Source organism: Dreissena polymorpha, chromosome 7 (genome assembly GCF_020536995.1).
Source record: "Dreissena polymorpha isolate Duluth1 chromosome 7, UMN_Dpol_1.0, whole genome shotgun sequence".
NCBI classification, from domain to species: domain Eukaryota; kingdom Metazoa; phylum Mollusca; class Bivalvia; order Myida; family Dreissenidae; genus Dreissena; species Dreissena polymorpha.
This window is the reverse complement of record NC_068361.1, coordinates 53,730,510-53,749,839: the sequence shown is the minus strand read 5'-3', so window position 1 is coordinate 53,749,839 and position 19,330 is coordinate 53,730,510. Positions and strand designations below refer to the sequence as shown.

The 19,330-nt window shown below is 36.1% G+C and overlaps 1 protein-coding gene across 15 annotated transcripts in view; it reads right to left on the bottom strand.

Moving 5' to 3' along the window:
* Positions 1-383: 383 nt before the first annotated feature.
* The window catches only part of LOC127839181 (helicase SKI2W-like), a 138,113-nt gene continuing 119,166 nt past the window's right edge, over positions 384-19,330 (bottom strand). For all 15 annotated transcript variants that reach the window (XM_052367415.1, XM_052367427.1, XM_052367426.1 and 12 more), the window contains 10 exons: positions 17,727-17,824; positions 17,018-17,150; positions 15,397-15,558; positions 14,534-14,647; positions 13,661-14,091; positions 12,119-12,329; positions 10,925-11,035; positions 9,944-10,162; positions 5,690-5,827; positions 384-2,930 (listed from right to left, as the gene is read on the bottom strand). In XM_052367415.1, coding sequence (XP_052223375.1) covers positions 2,730-2,930; positions 5,690-5,827; positions 9,944-10,162; positions 10,925-11,035; positions 12,119-12,329; positions 13,661-14,091; positions 14,534-14,647; positions 15,397-15,558; positions 17,018-17,150; positions 17,727-17,824 — 1,818 coding nt within the window. In that variant the 3' untranslated portion in view covers positions 384-2,729. The remainder of the gene's footprint in view (positions 2,931-5,689; positions 5,828-9,943; positions 10,163-10,924; positions 11,036-12,118; positions 12,330-13,660; positions 14,092-14,533; positions 14,648-15,396; positions 15,559-17,017; positions 17,151-17,726; positions 17,825-19,330) is intronic.

The window sequence follows — 19,330 nt, the reverse complement described above, 5'->3', positions numbered from 1 at the left end:
TCAAGTCGCTATCTTCAATAATGCAAAAGTTATAGCAAAACTTTAACCAACGTTAAAATTTTGGGACACACACAATGAATAAATGACAGACAGACAGGCCAAAAACAATATGCCCCCGATCTTTTGATCTGGGGGCATAAAAAATCCACATGGCCACCAAACGTCCAAGTAGCCACTATCTTCTTTGTTAAAAACAATGTTCAAGACCCAATCATAAATATACCTGTATCGAAAAACCATCAACATAATAATCAATAGGAACATTTAACAGTCTTCGGTATTCGTCTATGAGTGCCTCGAATACCTTTAATTGTTCGAGGTGGCTGAAAACAAGATTTCTTCTTCGCAAGTCAACCTCAATATGTAAACAAACAAAATGAAACCAGTGTTATACTTCCCTTTTATTGAACACATTAATTTATTAAATTCGTTCAACAAATAAGACCTTTATGGACCAAAGCAAGCAAAAAACAGAAATTCCACAGTGTAGAATACTTCCCTTTGATTGAACACATTAACCCATTTATGCCTAATGGACTCTCCCATCCTTCTTAATTTGATGAATTTATTGCCAAAATTAGGGATTTCTAGTATATTTATTTCTATATTTAGAATATTTCTTACAGAAATTCCTTAAAGCAAATAGCGCAGACCCTGATGAGACGCCTCATCATGCGGCGTCTTATCAGGGTCTACGCTGTTTGCCAAGGCCTTTTTTCTAGATGCTAGGCATAAATGGGTTAAGTCATTAAAATCATGCAACAAATAACACCTTTATGGACCAAAGCTAGCAAAAAACAGAAAGTCCACAGTGTAGAGCAAAGCAAAATATCCATTACTAAACATACACCATTTCAACCTTTGTAAATACATACAGGTAAATTCATCATAATTTTTTTTTAAGTCCATAGGACAACACAAATTTAATAAATGACATGTTTAACAGTAATTGATTGCTATATTTATATGGGGCTTATTATGTCGTGAAACAAGGTAGACTTACATAAAAATATTGCATTATTGTGTTTAGTCTGTCCGCTTATTTAAGAGTATTCATCACATCAAAACGATGTGTCGCGTGCAAAAGCATGGCTATAGCTAATCTCTTCTAATTGTAGTCATATAGAACAAAAATGTGCATAGTCACATGGACGATATAAATGAATTTCATTCAATATAGTAAGTTTATCTTACTTAGGCTCGATTGGTCATTGTCAGCTCGGGTACTACTTAAATGTACCAGTGGTACTCTTAAGTACACTGAAATGTACCCCCGATACAGAAAATATACTGAAACGTAGTCCTCAAATCTTTTACTAAGCTTAGCAAGGTTATCCATAGAATGTAGTTAAAATGTGTAAAGTATGAAATAGAATTAACATGCTCTTATTATCAAAATGTGTTTTTAAAAAGGACAAAATCGAATCTTAAGCTTTACCAGGATGTACACCTTATTGGCAAGTAATAAACAACACGAAAGCACAAATAAATCAATTGCATTTCATCAGTCTATAATTGGGCTACTGAAAACTTATGGGACCCTTCACCCTTCTAAGAATCAAATGTTGCATACTGTTTTGGCCATCAATGGAATTATATAAACTGATATATAATAGAGATTCACAATCTATTGTGTGTAAAGTGAAGCTGAAAACAAGATGTCCCTTTTAATCTGAAGAACTCCTCCATCATCTGGCACAGCGTGGGATCCCCATGATAATCATGATGCGATTTGTCTAACATACATGAGTCTTTCTCTGGGAACACAGCATTTAGTGCACGTGTGTCAAGTGTCGTCCCAGATTAGCCGGTGCAGTCCTCACAGGCTAGTGTCGTCCCAGATTAGCTGGTGCAGTCCTCACAGGCTAGTGTCGTCCCAGATTAGCCGGTGCAGTCCTCACAGGCTAGTGTCGTCCCAGATTAGCCGGTGCAGTCCTCACAGGCTAGTGTCGTCCCAGATTAGCCGGTGCAGTCCTCACAGGCTAGTGTCGTCCCAGATTAGCTGGTGCAGTCCTCACAGGCTAGTGTCGTCCCAGATTAGCCGGTGCAGTCCTCACAGGCTAGTGTCGTCCCAGATTAGCCGGTGCAGTCCTCACCAATTAAGATTCGCAAAGAAGAGACTTGCTTTAAACAAAACAATCCATACAAGCGGAATGTGTCGTCCTTAATTAGCCAGTGTGGGCTCACAGACTAATCAGGGACAACCATTTAGGCATTTTCATTGATCCCTGATCTCCTAGAGTGCACTCCGCAGCTTATTAAAGCTTAATTGGTCATTGTCAGCTCAGGTACTACTTACATGTACCCCAGGTACTCTTAAGTATACGTACATGTACCTCGGGTACAGTAAATATACTAAATCGGTCGTTGTCGGCTATTTAAAAAAATAAATTATGTTCAAATTTATGTCAATACCCTCTTTATATCGAAACTCATGTTCAAAAGCATGTTGAAGCAGTTTTTAAAAAAGAGAAGTATGTTTAAGATAAACAATATCGTTTTACGGTAATCAGTAGCACGTTTTGTGACATCGGATTTTGGGCTCGAATACACCTCGGGTACAGTCTAATATCGACTGGATACGTTCAAGTATATTTACCGTACCCGGGGTACATGTAAGCATACTCAAGAGTACCCAGGGTACATGTAAGTAGTACCCGAGCCGACAATGACCAATTGAGCCTCATTAATATATAGCTAACAGAGGGGGGTATTCTGATATATTCAATCTATTGCGTGTACAGTGACGCAGCAAAAACGATGTCCCTTTTAATCATCCTCGAGGCCTCCTCCATTTTCTGGTACAGGACAGGATCCCCAATGATCCTTGAGGCGTTGCGTACGTCACGGAGAGTCTCGTGGAGCCGCTGAATGCACCGCACGATGATCCCCTCCTGGACATCCGTCAAGTTAGTGATCTCAGAAAATGGCTGAAATAAAACAGATAAAACAGCTGAAGTACCTATCCCTCGCCAGATACCTTTCAATGTGGAAGTTATAATCTTTTCAATCAATATCAGATGTTATCCAAACAATGACTAATTAACGAAAGTCCTCTGCACTAAATCAATAATGTATAATTTTTCACACACATTTTCGAAAAAGATTCTTTTTATTAAATAGAATATTCAGATCAGAATTTTGGATTCAAATATTTGGTTAATTTTCGAATTTAAGAGGTCATAATATTTTTATTTTATTACATTATCTTAACTTAAAAAAAATGATAGGAAATGTAAAACATCATGGTCATAAGGGTAAAGGTCAAAAGATGAAAGTTGGCATTTGAGTTTTCACATGCTTCTTGTCTGTTTTAACCTTGTGGCAACTTATATGAACAAAAGTTTCATGACCATTGGGCAAAAAATATTGTCTACATTATGTTTAAAAAGAAAATGTTGTTTATTGTTGAAAAGGGTGACAAAGCCACATAAACAAGAAAACAAAGACATCTCACAAAATACAAAAAAGAGAATCACAAGATCCCATCAAGGCCTTTGATGAGCAAACACACGGGACAAAATTAATTTATCCATTTGACATGCAACAACTATCCCTTCAGCTTGAAGGAAAGATTTTAAATGGTTTTTCTAAGTAATGCTAAGTCATGTAGCTTTTATTCATCTCCACAATTATATTACAAATGATATTGTTAGCTTAAATTTTAATATATAGTCGTTACTAGAGTTCCTTTAACAATTCGTTCAAATTACTTGATATACTAAAGGTATTGCTATAAAAGAAATACAAGTGGTTGATAAAATCCATGTATAAAATTGTAAATACACATACGCATATTTTACATGCACAAACACATACTCAAAATACTGGTTATAATGGAAACACTTCAGAAAAATAAAAACCTTTCGTCAACCATGGACAATTCAAATAACCATGGTTTTAACAAGGGCTGTTTGTAAAACATGCATGGCCCCCATATGGGCTCTCCGTTGTAGTGACAGCCATTGTGTATGTTTTTGTCACTGTGACCTTGACCTTTGACCTAGTGACCTGAAAATCAATAGGGGTCATCTGCCAGTCATGATCAATGTACCTATGAAGTTTCATGATCCTAGTCATAAGCGTTCTTGAGTTATCATCCGGAAATCATTTCACTATTTCAGGTCACCGTGACCTTGACCTTTGACCTTGTGACCTGAAAATCAATAGGGGTCATCTGCGAGTCATGATCAATGTACCTATGAAGTTTCATGATCCTAGGAATAAGCGTTCTTTAGTTATCATCCAGAAACCATTTTACTATTACAGGTCACCGTGAACTTGACCTTTGACCTAGTGACCTCAAAATCGATAGGGGTAATCTGTGAGTCATGATCAATGTACCTTTGAAGTTTCATGATCCTAGGCATAAGCGTTCTTGAGTTATCATCCGGAAACCGTTTTACAATTTCAGGTCACCATGACCTTGACCTTTGACCTAGTGACCTCAAAATCAATAGGGGTCATCTGCAAGTCATGATCAATGTACCTATGAATTTTCATGATCGTAGCCATTAGCTTTCTTGAGTTATCATCCGGAAACCATTTTACTATTTCAGGTCACTGTGACCTTGACCTTTGATATAGTGACCTGAAAATCAATAGGGGTCAACTGCGAGTCATGATCAATCTACCTATCAAGTTTCATGATCCTAGGCATAAGCGTTCTTGAGTTATCATCCGGAAATCATTTCACTATTTTGGGTCACCGTGACCTTGACCTTTGACCTAGTGACCTGAAAATCAATAGGGGTCATCTGCGAGTCATGATCAATGTACCTATGAAGTTTAATGATCCTAGCCATAAGCGTTCTTGAGTTATCATCCAGAAACCATTTTACTATTTCGGGTCACCTAGACCTTGACCTTTGATCTAGTGACCTGACAATCAATAGGGGTCATCTGCCAGCCATTATCAATCTACCTATGAAGTGTCATGATCCTAGGCATAAGCATTCTTTAGTTATCACCTGGAAACCATTTTACTATTTTGGGTCACTGTGACCTTGACCTTTGACCTAGTGACCTGAAAAGTGATAGGGGTCATCTGCGAGTCATGATCAATCTACCTATCAAGTTTCATGATCCTAGGCCTAAGCGTTCTTGAGTTTTCATCCGGAAACCATTTTACTATTTCGGGTCACCGTGACCTTGACCTTTGACCCAGTGACCTCAAAATCAATAGGGGTCATCTGCGAGTCATGATCAATGTATCTATGAAGTTTCATGATCCTAGGCCCAAGCGTTCTTGAGTTATCATCCTGACACCTGGTGGACGGACCGACCGACAGACCGACCGACATTTGCAAAGCAATATACCCCCTCTTCTTCGAAGGGGGGCATAATAAATATTAAGTAAACAACACAATTTACAATCAGATTATTCTATTGGTCTACAAATAGTTTTACACTTGCCCAGTTACGTAATCCATTTTCTTGACATTTTGTGTTAGTAAGAATTTCACAGGATAAACAAAGATTATACTTAAGCCCTCTTATAAAAGATAATAAACCATTTCTCTTCCATACAAATAGATACTTTTAATTTCTAGGATAAGAATATTAATATCAAATAGGTTAATGCTTGTACACCAAATAACTTTGTTTGATAGGAAATCTCAGTATATTCACCAGTGAAGGTGAAATAAATCTGAGATAAGACCCTAAATAGACTGACGCCATTACCCACCAGTTCTCGAGCCCACTCAAAGACGACCTCCATAAGACCAAACTTGAACGTCTCCTGGTACTCGGACTCGACCTGCATGCCCTCCTTCCTCTGCAGGTCACTGATCTGCTTCGCCTTTTCCAGTATGCGGTTCATGCCCTGCAGTGGAGATAGGGAGAAACAATATAAAGAAGTGAAACTCCAGCTGCTGGAGCGGTATGGCATTCTTATTATAAACAATTAGTTGGTCCTTTTATTTAAGGCAAGTGACCTATGCCAAAACAGTACAAAACAGCACAATACGAAACAACATACACACATAAAAGAACAAAGCTGGGGTCACCGCCTTGGAACGGTCAATGCAAAGCATTAGGGGTGTAAGTGTAAATAAAATTTAACCTCATAGCATTGCAACTTAAATTAAACAATAATAAAAGCGAATTAAAACGCATTCAATTTAATTACCATTTAATTACTTAATGGTAGGAAGGAGACCAGAGCAACAGAGTTACAACTTTTTGAGGAACAATGAAATGAAATTACGAACAAGTGTCAACTATATCCCTTCTTTTAAGAAAAAGATTCAAGAATATAGCATCATATAGTTAATATTTCAGATCATCATCATGCAAATACAGGAAGAAGCAGCAATAATGGGTGTAAAAGATCCATATTACATAGCTAGGTTGCTTATGTGACTGCTAAAAGTAAAATTATGTAAGCCTTGTTCTGGGTAAACAGGGCTTAATGCATGTGCATAAAGTGTTGTCCCAGATCAGCCTGTCCGCTTTTATGGAATTGTTTGTTTACATGAAGTCTCTCACGTTTCGATGGAAAGTGTTGTCACTGATAGCATAAGCTGACGGCACATGCTAATCTGTGGTGACACTAAATGCATTTGCATTAAGCCTTTTTTGCGCAAACCACTGCTCATTATAATATGTGTGCTCTAATAGTAAGCGACCATGCAGCATACTGGCATGAACGACATAGAAAAATAATGTTTTTATACCTATAACTTTATTTTGAGCCTATGAAACAAGCATAACGTGACATTTGTCTTCTCAACTGGGTGAGACATATTGTTTATAAATATCATTTGTATGATGACTTTACAATCTGCGTAAGCTACATTATGCCTATATTTTGTGTATAGACCATGCATTATTACCTTTACCTTTGAGCTTTGGCTACAAAATGCCCATATTTTTAGCAATGACCTTCAATAATGACCTTGACCTTTCAAATATGGCTACATTATGACCACATTTTGTGAATCGACCTTGAATAATTACCTTTACCTTTGAGCTTTGGCTTCAAAATGCCCATATTTTGAGCAATGACCTTCTATTATGACCTTCACCTTTGAGATATGGCTTAATAATGCCCATATTATGAGCATTGACCTTCAATTATGACCTTGATCTTTGAGATATGGCAACATAATGCCCATATTTTGAGCATTGACCTTGCAATATAACCTTGACCTTTAAGATATGGCAACATAATGCCCATATTTTGAGCATTGACCTTGTAATATAACCTTGACCTTTGAGATATGGCTACATAATGCCCATATTTTGAGCATTGTCCTTCAATTAAGACCTTGACCTTTGAGATATGGCTAGATCATGCCCATATTTTGAGCATTGTCCTTCAATTATGACCTTGACCTTTGAGATATGGCTAAATAATGCCCATATTTTGAGTATTGTCCTTCAATTAAGACCTTGACCTTTGAGATATGGCTAGATCATGCCCATATTTTGAGCATTGTCCTTCAATTAAGACCTTGACCTTTGAGATATGGCTAGATCATGCCCATATTTTGAGCATTGTCCTTCAATTAAGACCTTGACCTTTGAGATATGGCTAGATCATGCCCATATTTTGAGCATTGTCCTTCAATTAAGACCTTGACCTTTGAGATATGGCTACATAATGCCCATATTTTGGGCATTGTCCTTCAATTAAGACCTTAACCTTTGAGATATGGCTACCTCATGCCCATATTTTGAGCATTGTCCTTCAATTAAGACCTTGACCTTTGAGATATGGCTAGATCATGCCCATATTTTGAGCATCGATCTTTTATTATGACCTTGCCCTCTGAGAAAATGTCTTGCAAACATTTGTTATGAATTTTTTTTTAATTGTGTGATGAATGATGCAGATAACGTTTGCACAAACTGTGTCATTCTAAAACTGTATGCATAGCCTTGATATTTGAGATAGAGATACTTATACATGCTCCTCATTATGTATACTTTTTGGCAAGTTATGGTCACAATTCATGATGTATGATGCAGAAAGGAAAGTCTGAGATAGATAAACAGCACCCACAGGCACATACATATACTTAACAATTGAACACTATATTAAGCTTATTTCACAGTGTTTTGCATTTATATATGCAGTCAATTGCATATTTGAAGATTTTATATTGTTTTGCATTAATATATGCAGTCATTTGCATATTTGAAGATTTTATAGTAATAGTTTTATAGTTATTTGACCATTTGAATATTTGTTTAATAATATATGTCATTTGTATATTTGTTTATTGTTGTAGGGTTTCATGATCTTGTACAGCTACACTTGATGTCTGTTTTCTTGTCAATCTCTGGCAATATGATATTTAGGGGTAACACAATCTTAGTTGTAAATGCAATATTATACAACATATTTACATCACTTATTGTTAAAATAATCACCAAATATTTAGACTTGCATGTAGAATGAACAATTGTAATACATACAAAATACTGAACTTATATCACGTATACAAGTAAAGTAGAAGTAAAATAAATGTCTTACCTGTAAGTCAGAGCAACATTAACTGTAGAACTTTATTGACACAAACACACAGCAAGATGGCAATAGAGCAGAGGTATTGAATCCATTCTGCGTTTGGCTTATATAGGAGTTGGTTGCCATCTGCTGTTGTTATGGTCACATTTGGTTTAGATTTGCTCTGACCCACAATTAGGTAATGACAACAAAGTATGTTGTAACATCAAAAGGGAGCTTTGATTAAGATGCCAATAACAGGCTGTCATTTAAGATCTCAACATGAATAATTTGTTTGTGACTTAATTTTGCATATTTGAAGATTTTATATTGTTTTGCATTAATATATGCAGTCATTTGCATATTTGAAGATTTTATAGTAATAGTTTTATAGTTATTTGACCATTTGAATATTTGTTTAATAATATATGTCATTTGTATATTTGTTTATTGTTGTAGGGTTTCATGATCTTGTACAGCTACACTTGATGTCTGTTTTCTTGTCAATCTCTGGCAATATGATATTTAGGGGTAACACAATCTTAGTTGTAAATGCAATATTATACAACATATTTACATCACTTATTGTTAAGAGAATCATCAAATACCTTTCCAATATTTCCAATATAAGCAACAATGCTTGTTAAAGATTATTGCATCAACATTACATCTTTCTACAGTTTTGCTGTAACACCTTTTCAATATTCAAATATTGTCAACAATGCATGTAAAAGATTATAACATAACATAAATTAAGTCACAAACAAATTATTCATGTTGAGATCTTAAATGACAGCCTGTTATTGGCATCTTAATCAAAGCTCCCTTTTGATGTTACAACATACTTTGTTGTCATTACCTAATTGTGGGTCAGAGCAAATCTAAACCAAATGTGACCATAACAACAGCAGATGGCAACCAACTCCTATATAAGCCAAACGCAGAATGGATTCAATACCTCTGCTCTATTGCCATCTTGCTGTGTGTTTGTGTCAATAAAGTTCTACAGTTAATGTTGCTCTGACTTACAGGTAAGACATTTATTTTACTTCTACTTTACTTGTATACGTGATATAAGTTCAGTATTTTGTATGTATTACAATTGTTCATTCTACATGCAAGTCTAAATATTTGGTGATTATTTTATATATTAAAATTCTTCAGTTACCTCTTGCTAAAAGCGAGTTATTCCCTAATGTTTGATGTTTTAGATATTGAATACTTTCAGTTGTAAAATTTGTATTGTTAACAATTAATAGCATTTGTTCAGGACCTCTGCTCTATTGCCATCTTGCTGTGTGTTTGTGTCAATAAAGTTCTACAGTTAATGTTGCTCTGACTTACAGTCTTTCATTATCCTGCGCACTTGGGGAAACAACGTGAAAGTAACAAATCGGTCACTCATAAGAAAGAGCACACGCTAACCGAACGTGTGACAGTTACATCAAACTCATACAACTAATTTACACCAGTAAACCCATTCACCTTTTCTAAAGTATCAATCAACTTCGGTTCGCTGGCGTTCTTCTGTTCAAAGACCATGGAGGACAGAAGTGCAGCGATCTCTGTGGGGTGAAGGTCAGTGAGCGCGTTTTCAAACACGAGCTCTGTGATCATGAGCTCATGGGTGGAGATCTCGCACGCCACTCTGCCTTTTAGCTGCACGGCATTGTGCTGGTCAATGTAGTTGAGGGCTTTTAAAACCTGTGATTTAATAACAAGTTAAAAAGTATGATGGCTTTTGTTGAATAGTTGTGTATGGATTTTTTGCCGTTTTCAACTGCATTTCAATCATTGTGGCTGTCAGTTAAGCTACCATGCACTCATTCTGTGGCGAGCTGGTTCCCCAGTACTAAGTGCACATATTTGTGCCATTAACTGACAACTGCCCTACTCGACTAAGAGGTACTGTGAGAATGGCACAAGAAATCTCAACATAAACATGTCAGTATATATGTTATTTCATTTATTAATCAACTAATGCCACTTGTCTGTTTGTCAATCGATAATTAATCAACTAGCGCCAACAATTTGCTTACTCAATCACTGATAAATCAACTCTTGTCAGTAACCTCTTTGTCTTAATTAACTTTTAATTAACTAGAACCAATAAATTGTGTGTCGACAACTGATTAATCAACTAACATCATTAATCTTATTGTCAACCAATGATTAATCAACTAGCGCAAATAATCTTCTCATCATTCAAGATTAATCAACCAGCGCCAATAATCTGCTCGTCAACCAATGATTAATCAATAAGCACCATTTATCTGCTTGTCAACCAATCACTAATTTACTAACTATCTGTTTGTCAACCAATTATTAATAACATAGTGCCAATAATCTAGTTGTCAACCAATGATTCATAAAATAGCGCAAATAATCTACTTGTCGACTAATGATTAATCAACTAGAACTAATAATCTACTTGTCAACCAATAATTAATCAAGAAGCGTCTCTACCTCAATTCTCTGCTGATACTCTGGCAGTAGCATCAAGCTTGCATCAGACAAGAGGAATTGCAGCCTTCGATAATCTTCCTTGAGCTTCATGTTACTGCTGATGGCATCAAACTGAAAGACAGGACATAGGAAATAAGGTCTTGGTGTATAACTGTGGTATTTTGTTAAGACTTTTATTAAGCATACACAACATTTTCATTCTAAAACCTTAATATGTAGAAATCTATAATACATGTTGTCTAACCAGGGTTTACTATGCATATTTTATGTTGTTGTTTCTAGTTGTTTAAAAGCAAACAGCTGCTAAAAGCTTGAAATAATAATCTTGACAAGAAATCTTTTTTTTATATATATAATCTATGAATCTCTAGAAGCTCTTCAAAAACTGAAATTACGCTCTTAATTATGATCTCATTATCTGGATATATAACCATTTAAATAGCCCAACATACTGAGAAAAGTATAACAATCAAAATGATTGCATTACAAAATGGCAAAGATTTTATGGCATATTGCATTTTCATTTAACAAGACAGCTTTTGTTTCATGATATGACAAATATTCATTTTATTGTAAGAACACAACACTGACTGCCAGTGGTGTCAAAATGAATTGCCCTAATTGTTTTGCTCAAGAGGCACTAACAGCCAAGAGAATTGTTCACACACAAACAAATTGTATAATTGCTTTAGGGAAGAACTGTAAAATACAAATGTCAACATTATATTTTGCCAAGCCTGGATTGACTATAACATGACTGTGGGAGCCGATAAGTGATGCTTTTTCGAATAACGATTTAAAACATATTTTCTTAAGAATAACAACTAGTGCATAAAAGACAGATTTTTATGATGCTTATGGCAGTGTGAAATACATCAGAATTACTTCATTTAATAAGAATGTGTTCTTGTCAAAAAATTCTATGTGTACTGCATTCACTTATACGGTTATGTTTCACGCAACGTAAAATTTTGTCACCGATTTCAGACGTTTTCAAGGATTTATTCTTATACCTTATGATATTGGCACATGACTCAAGAAAAACTGTCTTTTATGCACAAAAGATTTTTGCAAATGAATTTCAACAACTTGAGATATTTGCAAAACTAAAGGTCTTAACAGTGTGTTAACATTATGTCCAGCACGTGGGTAAGCCCCTGAAAACCCGTTTGATTCTGCACCCTGATAACTCACATGTTCACTGAAGCGTGGACAATTTACGCAGTTGTATTTTTCAAACTTGACCTTCATCAGCTCAAGGGCACGGAACTTCTCCACAAGGTCAATTTCCCGAATGTGAAGGTCCTTAACAGGGTCAAGGCCTGGAAGGCCTTCGAGGTTAGCCTCTGTGATGCGTAGCAGTTCCTGTGTAGTCATAGTAACGGACTGAGCGGGCGGGTCATCTCTGAAATTTTAATGTTCTGTATCCATAAAAAAATATATGATGTTCAAATATGCAAAATAACATGTCTGACTTAGATGTTCAAAATATAATGATAATCATTAATCCAAATCATAACAAGTATCAATAGTTTGCTACGCTTTGATAATTTAGCAAAAACACTTTCTAAATATGTTTACTACAATAAATACAATACAAAACCTGTGTAGTGTAGTTGAAGACAGTTAGCTTTTTCTTCTGGAGATCCTGAGTTCGACCCCAAAAGCAGGCAGATTTTTCTTTTCATTTTTTTTTTAATTTTAATTTCAAACGTAACAGTTTTCTTAGAAATGTAATTCAATGATATTTTACAAAAATATTAAATCTCTGAACACGTCCCTCTAAAATTATTTAGATTGTATATGCTGATCTGGTTCAGCAAAAACGGGAATAAGACAATTCACCCCCAAGACAATTCACCCCCAGGAGACAACTCACCCCCTAGACAATTCACCCCTGCTCCCTGGACAATTCACCCCCAGATATTTTCTCATTATGTTTAGATTACTATTATTCCATAACATGTTTGTTATTATCATTGTTGATTTTTAATTTCTTTCACTTAGAATTAAGACAAAATAGAGAGATCATTGTATGCAGCTTTATTTTCTCAAAAGATGTCTTTGAAGTCATTTAATTCATTTAAATATTAATGACCATAATGAGGTTCATAAATTGTGTTTTATAATCTTATAATTGATGATTGTTAGGTTTTGAAGTTCTTGTCAATTTTTTTGATTGAAGCTGGTGTGTTTTTGAAGTCTTTAATCACTTCAGGTAAGTTGTGATAATCTTTATATAACTAAATGTGATTAAAAGAGCAAGTTTGTCTTTCATCTTTGTAGAAGTGTAAATTAGTTTTCACAGATTTTATTGAGTAATACTGTTGAAAATGTATATAAACTCAACTTTTTATCTATAATTTATTAAGTTTATAACTAAAAGTGTGCTATTGATAATATTCAGGTAAATTGTGCTAATTGATATTACAGTTTCCAATAAGGTTGATATAATATTAGTGTGTAATGAAGATTCTACCTGTAAAGCCTCCTACAGCTTGATTTTTTTGTAAGCACAGCAGGTTTAAAGAATTTAGTTAAATAGGTTGAAATTTGATGCCCCAGTTATGTACACACTGATGCACAAAGAAATGCACTAATAATGTGCACACTGATGGATGGACGGACGGAATATAGACATATCACTGCTGCCAACCATCTAGCAACTTCGATTATTTTCTTAGTTCATGCCGAACATTAAAACCCTAAAATACATTAACCCTACTCATTACATACCTAAATCTGGGTTGTTCTCGTTTCTTTATATCGTTAAAAATCTTATCAGCATCCACTTTAATCGTCTTCGTGGTTATCACAATTATATTTTCCGATCTGCACTGCACCACTTCATGCCAGCAGGCCCCTTCAGGCTGGAAAAGCTGAATCTTCTCCACGGGCATCACCAATTCTGCAGACCCTGATTGGTCACTATTTTTAGAACTGTCACTATTAATAGCACTTCCTTCTGCTGAGCTATTTTTAGACATGGAATCATGGCTTTTTTTATCACAGATAACTAAAACAGTGAACAGTTTTTCATTGATTGAGCCAGTGGTGGAGGTTTTAAGTACAACCCCAAGTACATGTTTTCTGGGTTGTGTGGTTACTATGACAACGCGACCTGGTGTCAGAGCCTTCACAGCTGCTGGATGAGTGAGAATAATGCCCTGGAACCAGAACAAACATAATATGATTGTGTAACTCCTTTATATTAGCATGAAAACTTTATAACATACACATGTTAACCAAAGTGGTAATGATAAAATTGAGTTTCCACTATGTGACAGAAAAATCTCAGGTTAGATAACTGCTCAAGCCCTTCTTTAATGTTTTTTTCAAAGATTAAGAGGTGTTTCCAAAAGCCTAAAACTTTGGACATAAACAATATTTAATTAATGGGTAATGACACATCATTTATGTTTAATAATTTGACACTCCGCCTTTTCGTCCATTTGAAGGAAACGTTATATTGCTTTATTCGATACAAACAATAATTTGTAATACTGCAGTTTTCTGTTCAAAGATAATCTTTAAATGCCTCTACATTTTCAACAATGAGACATTGAGGCCTCATCCATAAAAGGCAAACAAAATAAATGTATAACCCACCTGAAGACTCCTGTGTAGCTCATGGTAGTCCCTGCATGCCTCCCAATATGGCTCCAGGTCAGTGGAGCACATGAAACACTCAATGTCTTCAATCTGGAGCACCTTCTTGTGAAGCTGCAAGCACGTCTAACAGACTAAACATAGACTAACACACTATGTCCTAAATCTGGAGCACCTTCTTATGAAGCTGCAAGCACAACGTGTAACAGACTTAACAAAGACTTACACACAATGTTTTCAATGTGGAGCGCCTTCTTGTGAAGCTGCAAGCACAACGTGTAACAAACTAAACAAAGACTTACACACAATGTTTTCAATGTGGAGCACCTTCTTGTGAAGCTGCAAGCACAACATGTAACAGACTAAACAAAGACTTACACAAAATTAATGTCTTCAATCTGAAGCACCTCCTCGCAAAGCCGTAAGAAACAGTCTTAACCATGACACTTATTGATTGCATACTACATTCTATATTTATTAGGCATCTTTAATATTTTTAATAATCCTATCTTTAAAAGAATGTTTTCTATCAGACCAACAGTAAGCACAATCTGCAGATTTGATGGAAACTTTTACTTAAACATGGTATGAAGCAGAACACAACCACACAAAGTTTTAAGGCAATCTGTCCTTTATTCATCGTCCTTATACGTAAAACAAGGGGGAAAAATCCCTACTTAGCTTTGTTCCTTAATATAAAATAAGGCCAAAAACTAAAAAGACCAAGGGAAGTAATTCACTAGACCACAACCAACATATTCCAGGTCCTCCTTGCTAAGAGTGACATCCTGCCAATGGAAGTAATTCATAAAAAAGGGAAGAATTTCACAGAAAGGGAAGTAATTCACAAGATGACTACCCACATGTTCGAGGTCCTCCTTCCTACGAGCAACATCCTTCTGGCTGTGGAACTCAGAGAAGCTGCGTTTCATCATGTCCTCCACACGAAGTTGCTCCACACGGAGAAGGTTCAGAATCATGGAGTAGGTCAGACGGAAACGAGACTCCAGCTTGGTAGGCTTGCCCTGGTGGGTGGGGAAAGGTAAAATCAATTTATTTAGTAATCTACTTTTTGTGGGTAAGTTCAGGGTGTTTTTTTTAGAAAAAGGGGAAGACGCTGGACGCTGGGTAAAAGGGGAAAATAGAGCGCGAAAGAGACATATTTGGGGAAAAATTTCAATGTCTATAATTAATCTACAGAGGCATGTCTCTGTCACTATTATTGTGAGTTTCAAGTCTCCTAGAGGGATTATCCCCTAATACAGCACCAGTTGTGACATAGGAAATGTTTTGGTAACTACTGGATCCAAATAGATCACAATATTTACACATAAATCCATGTTTAGTTTGACTGTGATATAGCCATGGGTATCGGGATTCGTATACTTGAGAATTGAAACAAGTTTAATTACGACTATCACGTTTTGGTTGCGTTTCGTCTGGCTTGGAAAATAAAGTTGCAGGGGTAGATCTAATAATGGGGAATGTTTTCAACTGTTTTTCTGTACTGGGGCCGGGGGACGATGTCAATTTTGATATTTCAGTTTCATTATTTATTGGTAGACAATCTACTTTCACAATGTTCGATGTCCATTACCTCCGAAATTCGAATCCTGCTGGGTTTCAACTGTTTTTGATGAATCATTCTTAAACAATGCTTCGATGGGTTTAATATTTGCCGAGTCCTAACGTTATATTTTTTTCGTGTATGAACACCAAGTGTGAGACATTTTTTCTGTTTTCACGTTTACATCTTGGCTCCTTTATAACCCGGAATAAAATTTGACTGGTTTCCGGTAATTAATTGACGAAATACCCTACTCGAGCAAGACCGGAATCCAGTGAAACAGGTGATTATTGCTGTCAGTTGCCCGGATTAAATTTCCATTACGTATTTATTGAATTGCTATATTTAGAATCACTGGGGTCCCCAGTTTTGTGTGTTCATCGGAAGAGAGAGAGTGAGATCGTGGTACAAATTGGATAAGTCTCGACTGACCCAAAGGAAAAAAATATCTTTAGGGGAAAATATTATACTTTTGGGAAAAATGATATTCTTAGAGGGGATATTGTATTTCTAGGGGTAAAAATTCTGGTAGGGGAAGACGCCGCATATCGGCGTCACTTTCTTAGTAAAAAAACCCCCTGAAGTTGGTCGCTAGTGATTGTTGATTTAATTTATATTCATTGGTGTTTGATTCAATTTTTTTAATTATACATATTTAAAATAAATTGAAGAGAACAAAACATGGCAAAGCAAGATTTACCCATGTTTGTTCATTCTGCTTTGCAAACATCTTCAAACAGGATATATTGCAGCCATATTACATATTATACCTTTCTTAACACAAAAATTGTCTAAAATGACACAAATGACACTGCTTAACAAAAAATTGTCTAACATGACAAGACCCAGTGACTCCATCTGTTATCATTTTTCTTGCCGACTGTATGCATACATCCCCTGCAGTCATTAGGACCTACCAGCATCATCTTGTGCAGATCCGACTGTTCCGGCACGTCGCCCTTACACAGAATGATCACAGTTCCCGTGGGGTCCAAGCCTCGTCTGCCCGCCCGTCCTGCCATCTGTGTATACTCTCCAGACCTCAGGTCCCTGGGGTAAATAAACATGACACAAGATTAGTGCTGGAGGCAACTGAATATACATTTCAGTTCTGCCTTAGCTGCATTTTTACAATGAAGAGACTTCCTTCAATAAACCCCCCCCCCATAAAAGCAGAATGCATCATCCCTGATTAGCCTGTGCGGACTGCACAGATTAATCTGGGACAATATTTTATGTTTATGCATTTCGGCCCTTTTCCCACAGTGAGGCTCATATTTAAAACATTCCAGCATCAATCATTTTCAGGACAGGCATGTTATCCAGTAACACACTATGCATTGAACAACTTCTATCTGGTAGATAAGACATGCTGGAATCACTTGAACATACCTTCCTGGAACAACAAGTCTATAGTAGAGCAAAAACAGGATTGAACATGCAAATTCTTTGAATTGATATCCCCTGCCAATTTCAAAATTTGCTGACAGACGGACGGACTGACTGACTGACCGACTGACAGACAATGCCAGTTCTATATCCCTCAAATTCTATATAAAAACTGTATGGAAATTGCCAACATTTAAATACACTGATTAATATCCAAATTATGCTCCGTACACTGACCTAAAATGTGCCCCATCATGCTTCCTGATCGTGTCAAACACCACAGTGCGAGCAGGCATGTTGACTCCCATTGCAAATGTCTCCGTGGCAAACAACACCTTCAATACAAGAACACCAATGTCAAAACTGACATAACAACAAGGTTCAAATAACAATGTGTGAAGCCATTCCGTTGCCAAGATGTTCACAAATTTGACATTGGGGTTGGTAAGTGCTACAACCTCATTTGAACCAGCAGGAAAATTTAGTACAACATGAGCAGTTAAAAAATTGTAGTTGAATAATTATTAAGTTACATCACCTTTTTATTTTATAGTAAACAAGAGATGTGTTTGTCAGAAACACAATGTCCCATATTGCGCCGCTTTGAAATAAAAATTCAATCTATCATTTGGCCGGTTTAGAAATTACCTGGTATCTCCTTTTTAAAGCTTATTACTTCCCTTGGATTGTATTTTTTTTACTTTTGACCTTTAAATGATGACCTTGACCTTTCACCACTCAAAATGTGCAGCTTCATGAGATACACATGCATGCCAAATATCAAGTTGCTATCTTCAATATTGCAAAAGTTATGGCCATTGTTAAAGTTTTTGGACGGACACATAGACAGACAGACAAGCAGACTGACAGTTGAACAGCTATATGCCACCCTACCGGGGGCATAAAAATATGTTGTTGTATTTTAATTTATTCAGCAATGTGACAATATAGAAATAAGTAAAATACTCATACTTTTCAGGGCTCAACATTAACCTAAAAACCAACTTAGAAGTACTTGCCAAATCTACTTGCCCTGAATGTAAAGTCACTTGCCCAAACATGAAATATCACATTAACTGTAAACCTCATATTTTTTAATAAAGATCAAAATAATACACCACAAAACCTTTTTTTATTTCTGCACAATTAACAAAAATGATTACAGCAATTATAGTCTAATTATACCCCCATTACCATTGGTAATGGGGGCTATATAGGAGTCAGTTTGTCGGTCTGTCTGTTTGTCTGTCGGTCTGTCCCGAAATTTCATCCGATCTTTACCAAACTTGGTCACAAGTTGTATCTAGATGATGTATAGGTAAAGTTTGAATATTGGTCATGCCGGGTCAAAAACTAGGTCACGGGGTCACTTAGTGTGTTTTTAACCGAAAGTTTGTCCAGACCATAACTATGTCATTTATCATTAGATTTTAAACTAATTTGGTACATTTGTTCACCATCATTGGACAGTGTGTTGTGTGAAAAAGTATGTCAATATACCCAGGGTCAAGGTCACACATGGATTTCAAAGATCAAATGCTTGTCCGGGCCATAACTTTATCATTTAGTGTGAGATTTTAAAAAAGTATGTCGATATCTCCAAGGTCAAGGTCACACTTTGAGTTCAAAGATCATTATGACCATAAATAAGCTTGTCTGGGACATAACTATGTTGTTCATTGTGAAATTTTAAAATCATTTTGCACATTTGTTCACCATCATTGGATGGTGTGTCAGGCAAAAGAATTACGTTGATATCTCCACGGTGAAGGTCGCACTTAAAGTTCAAAGGTCAAAAATGGCCATAAATGAGCTTGTCCGGGCCATAACTATGTTGTTCA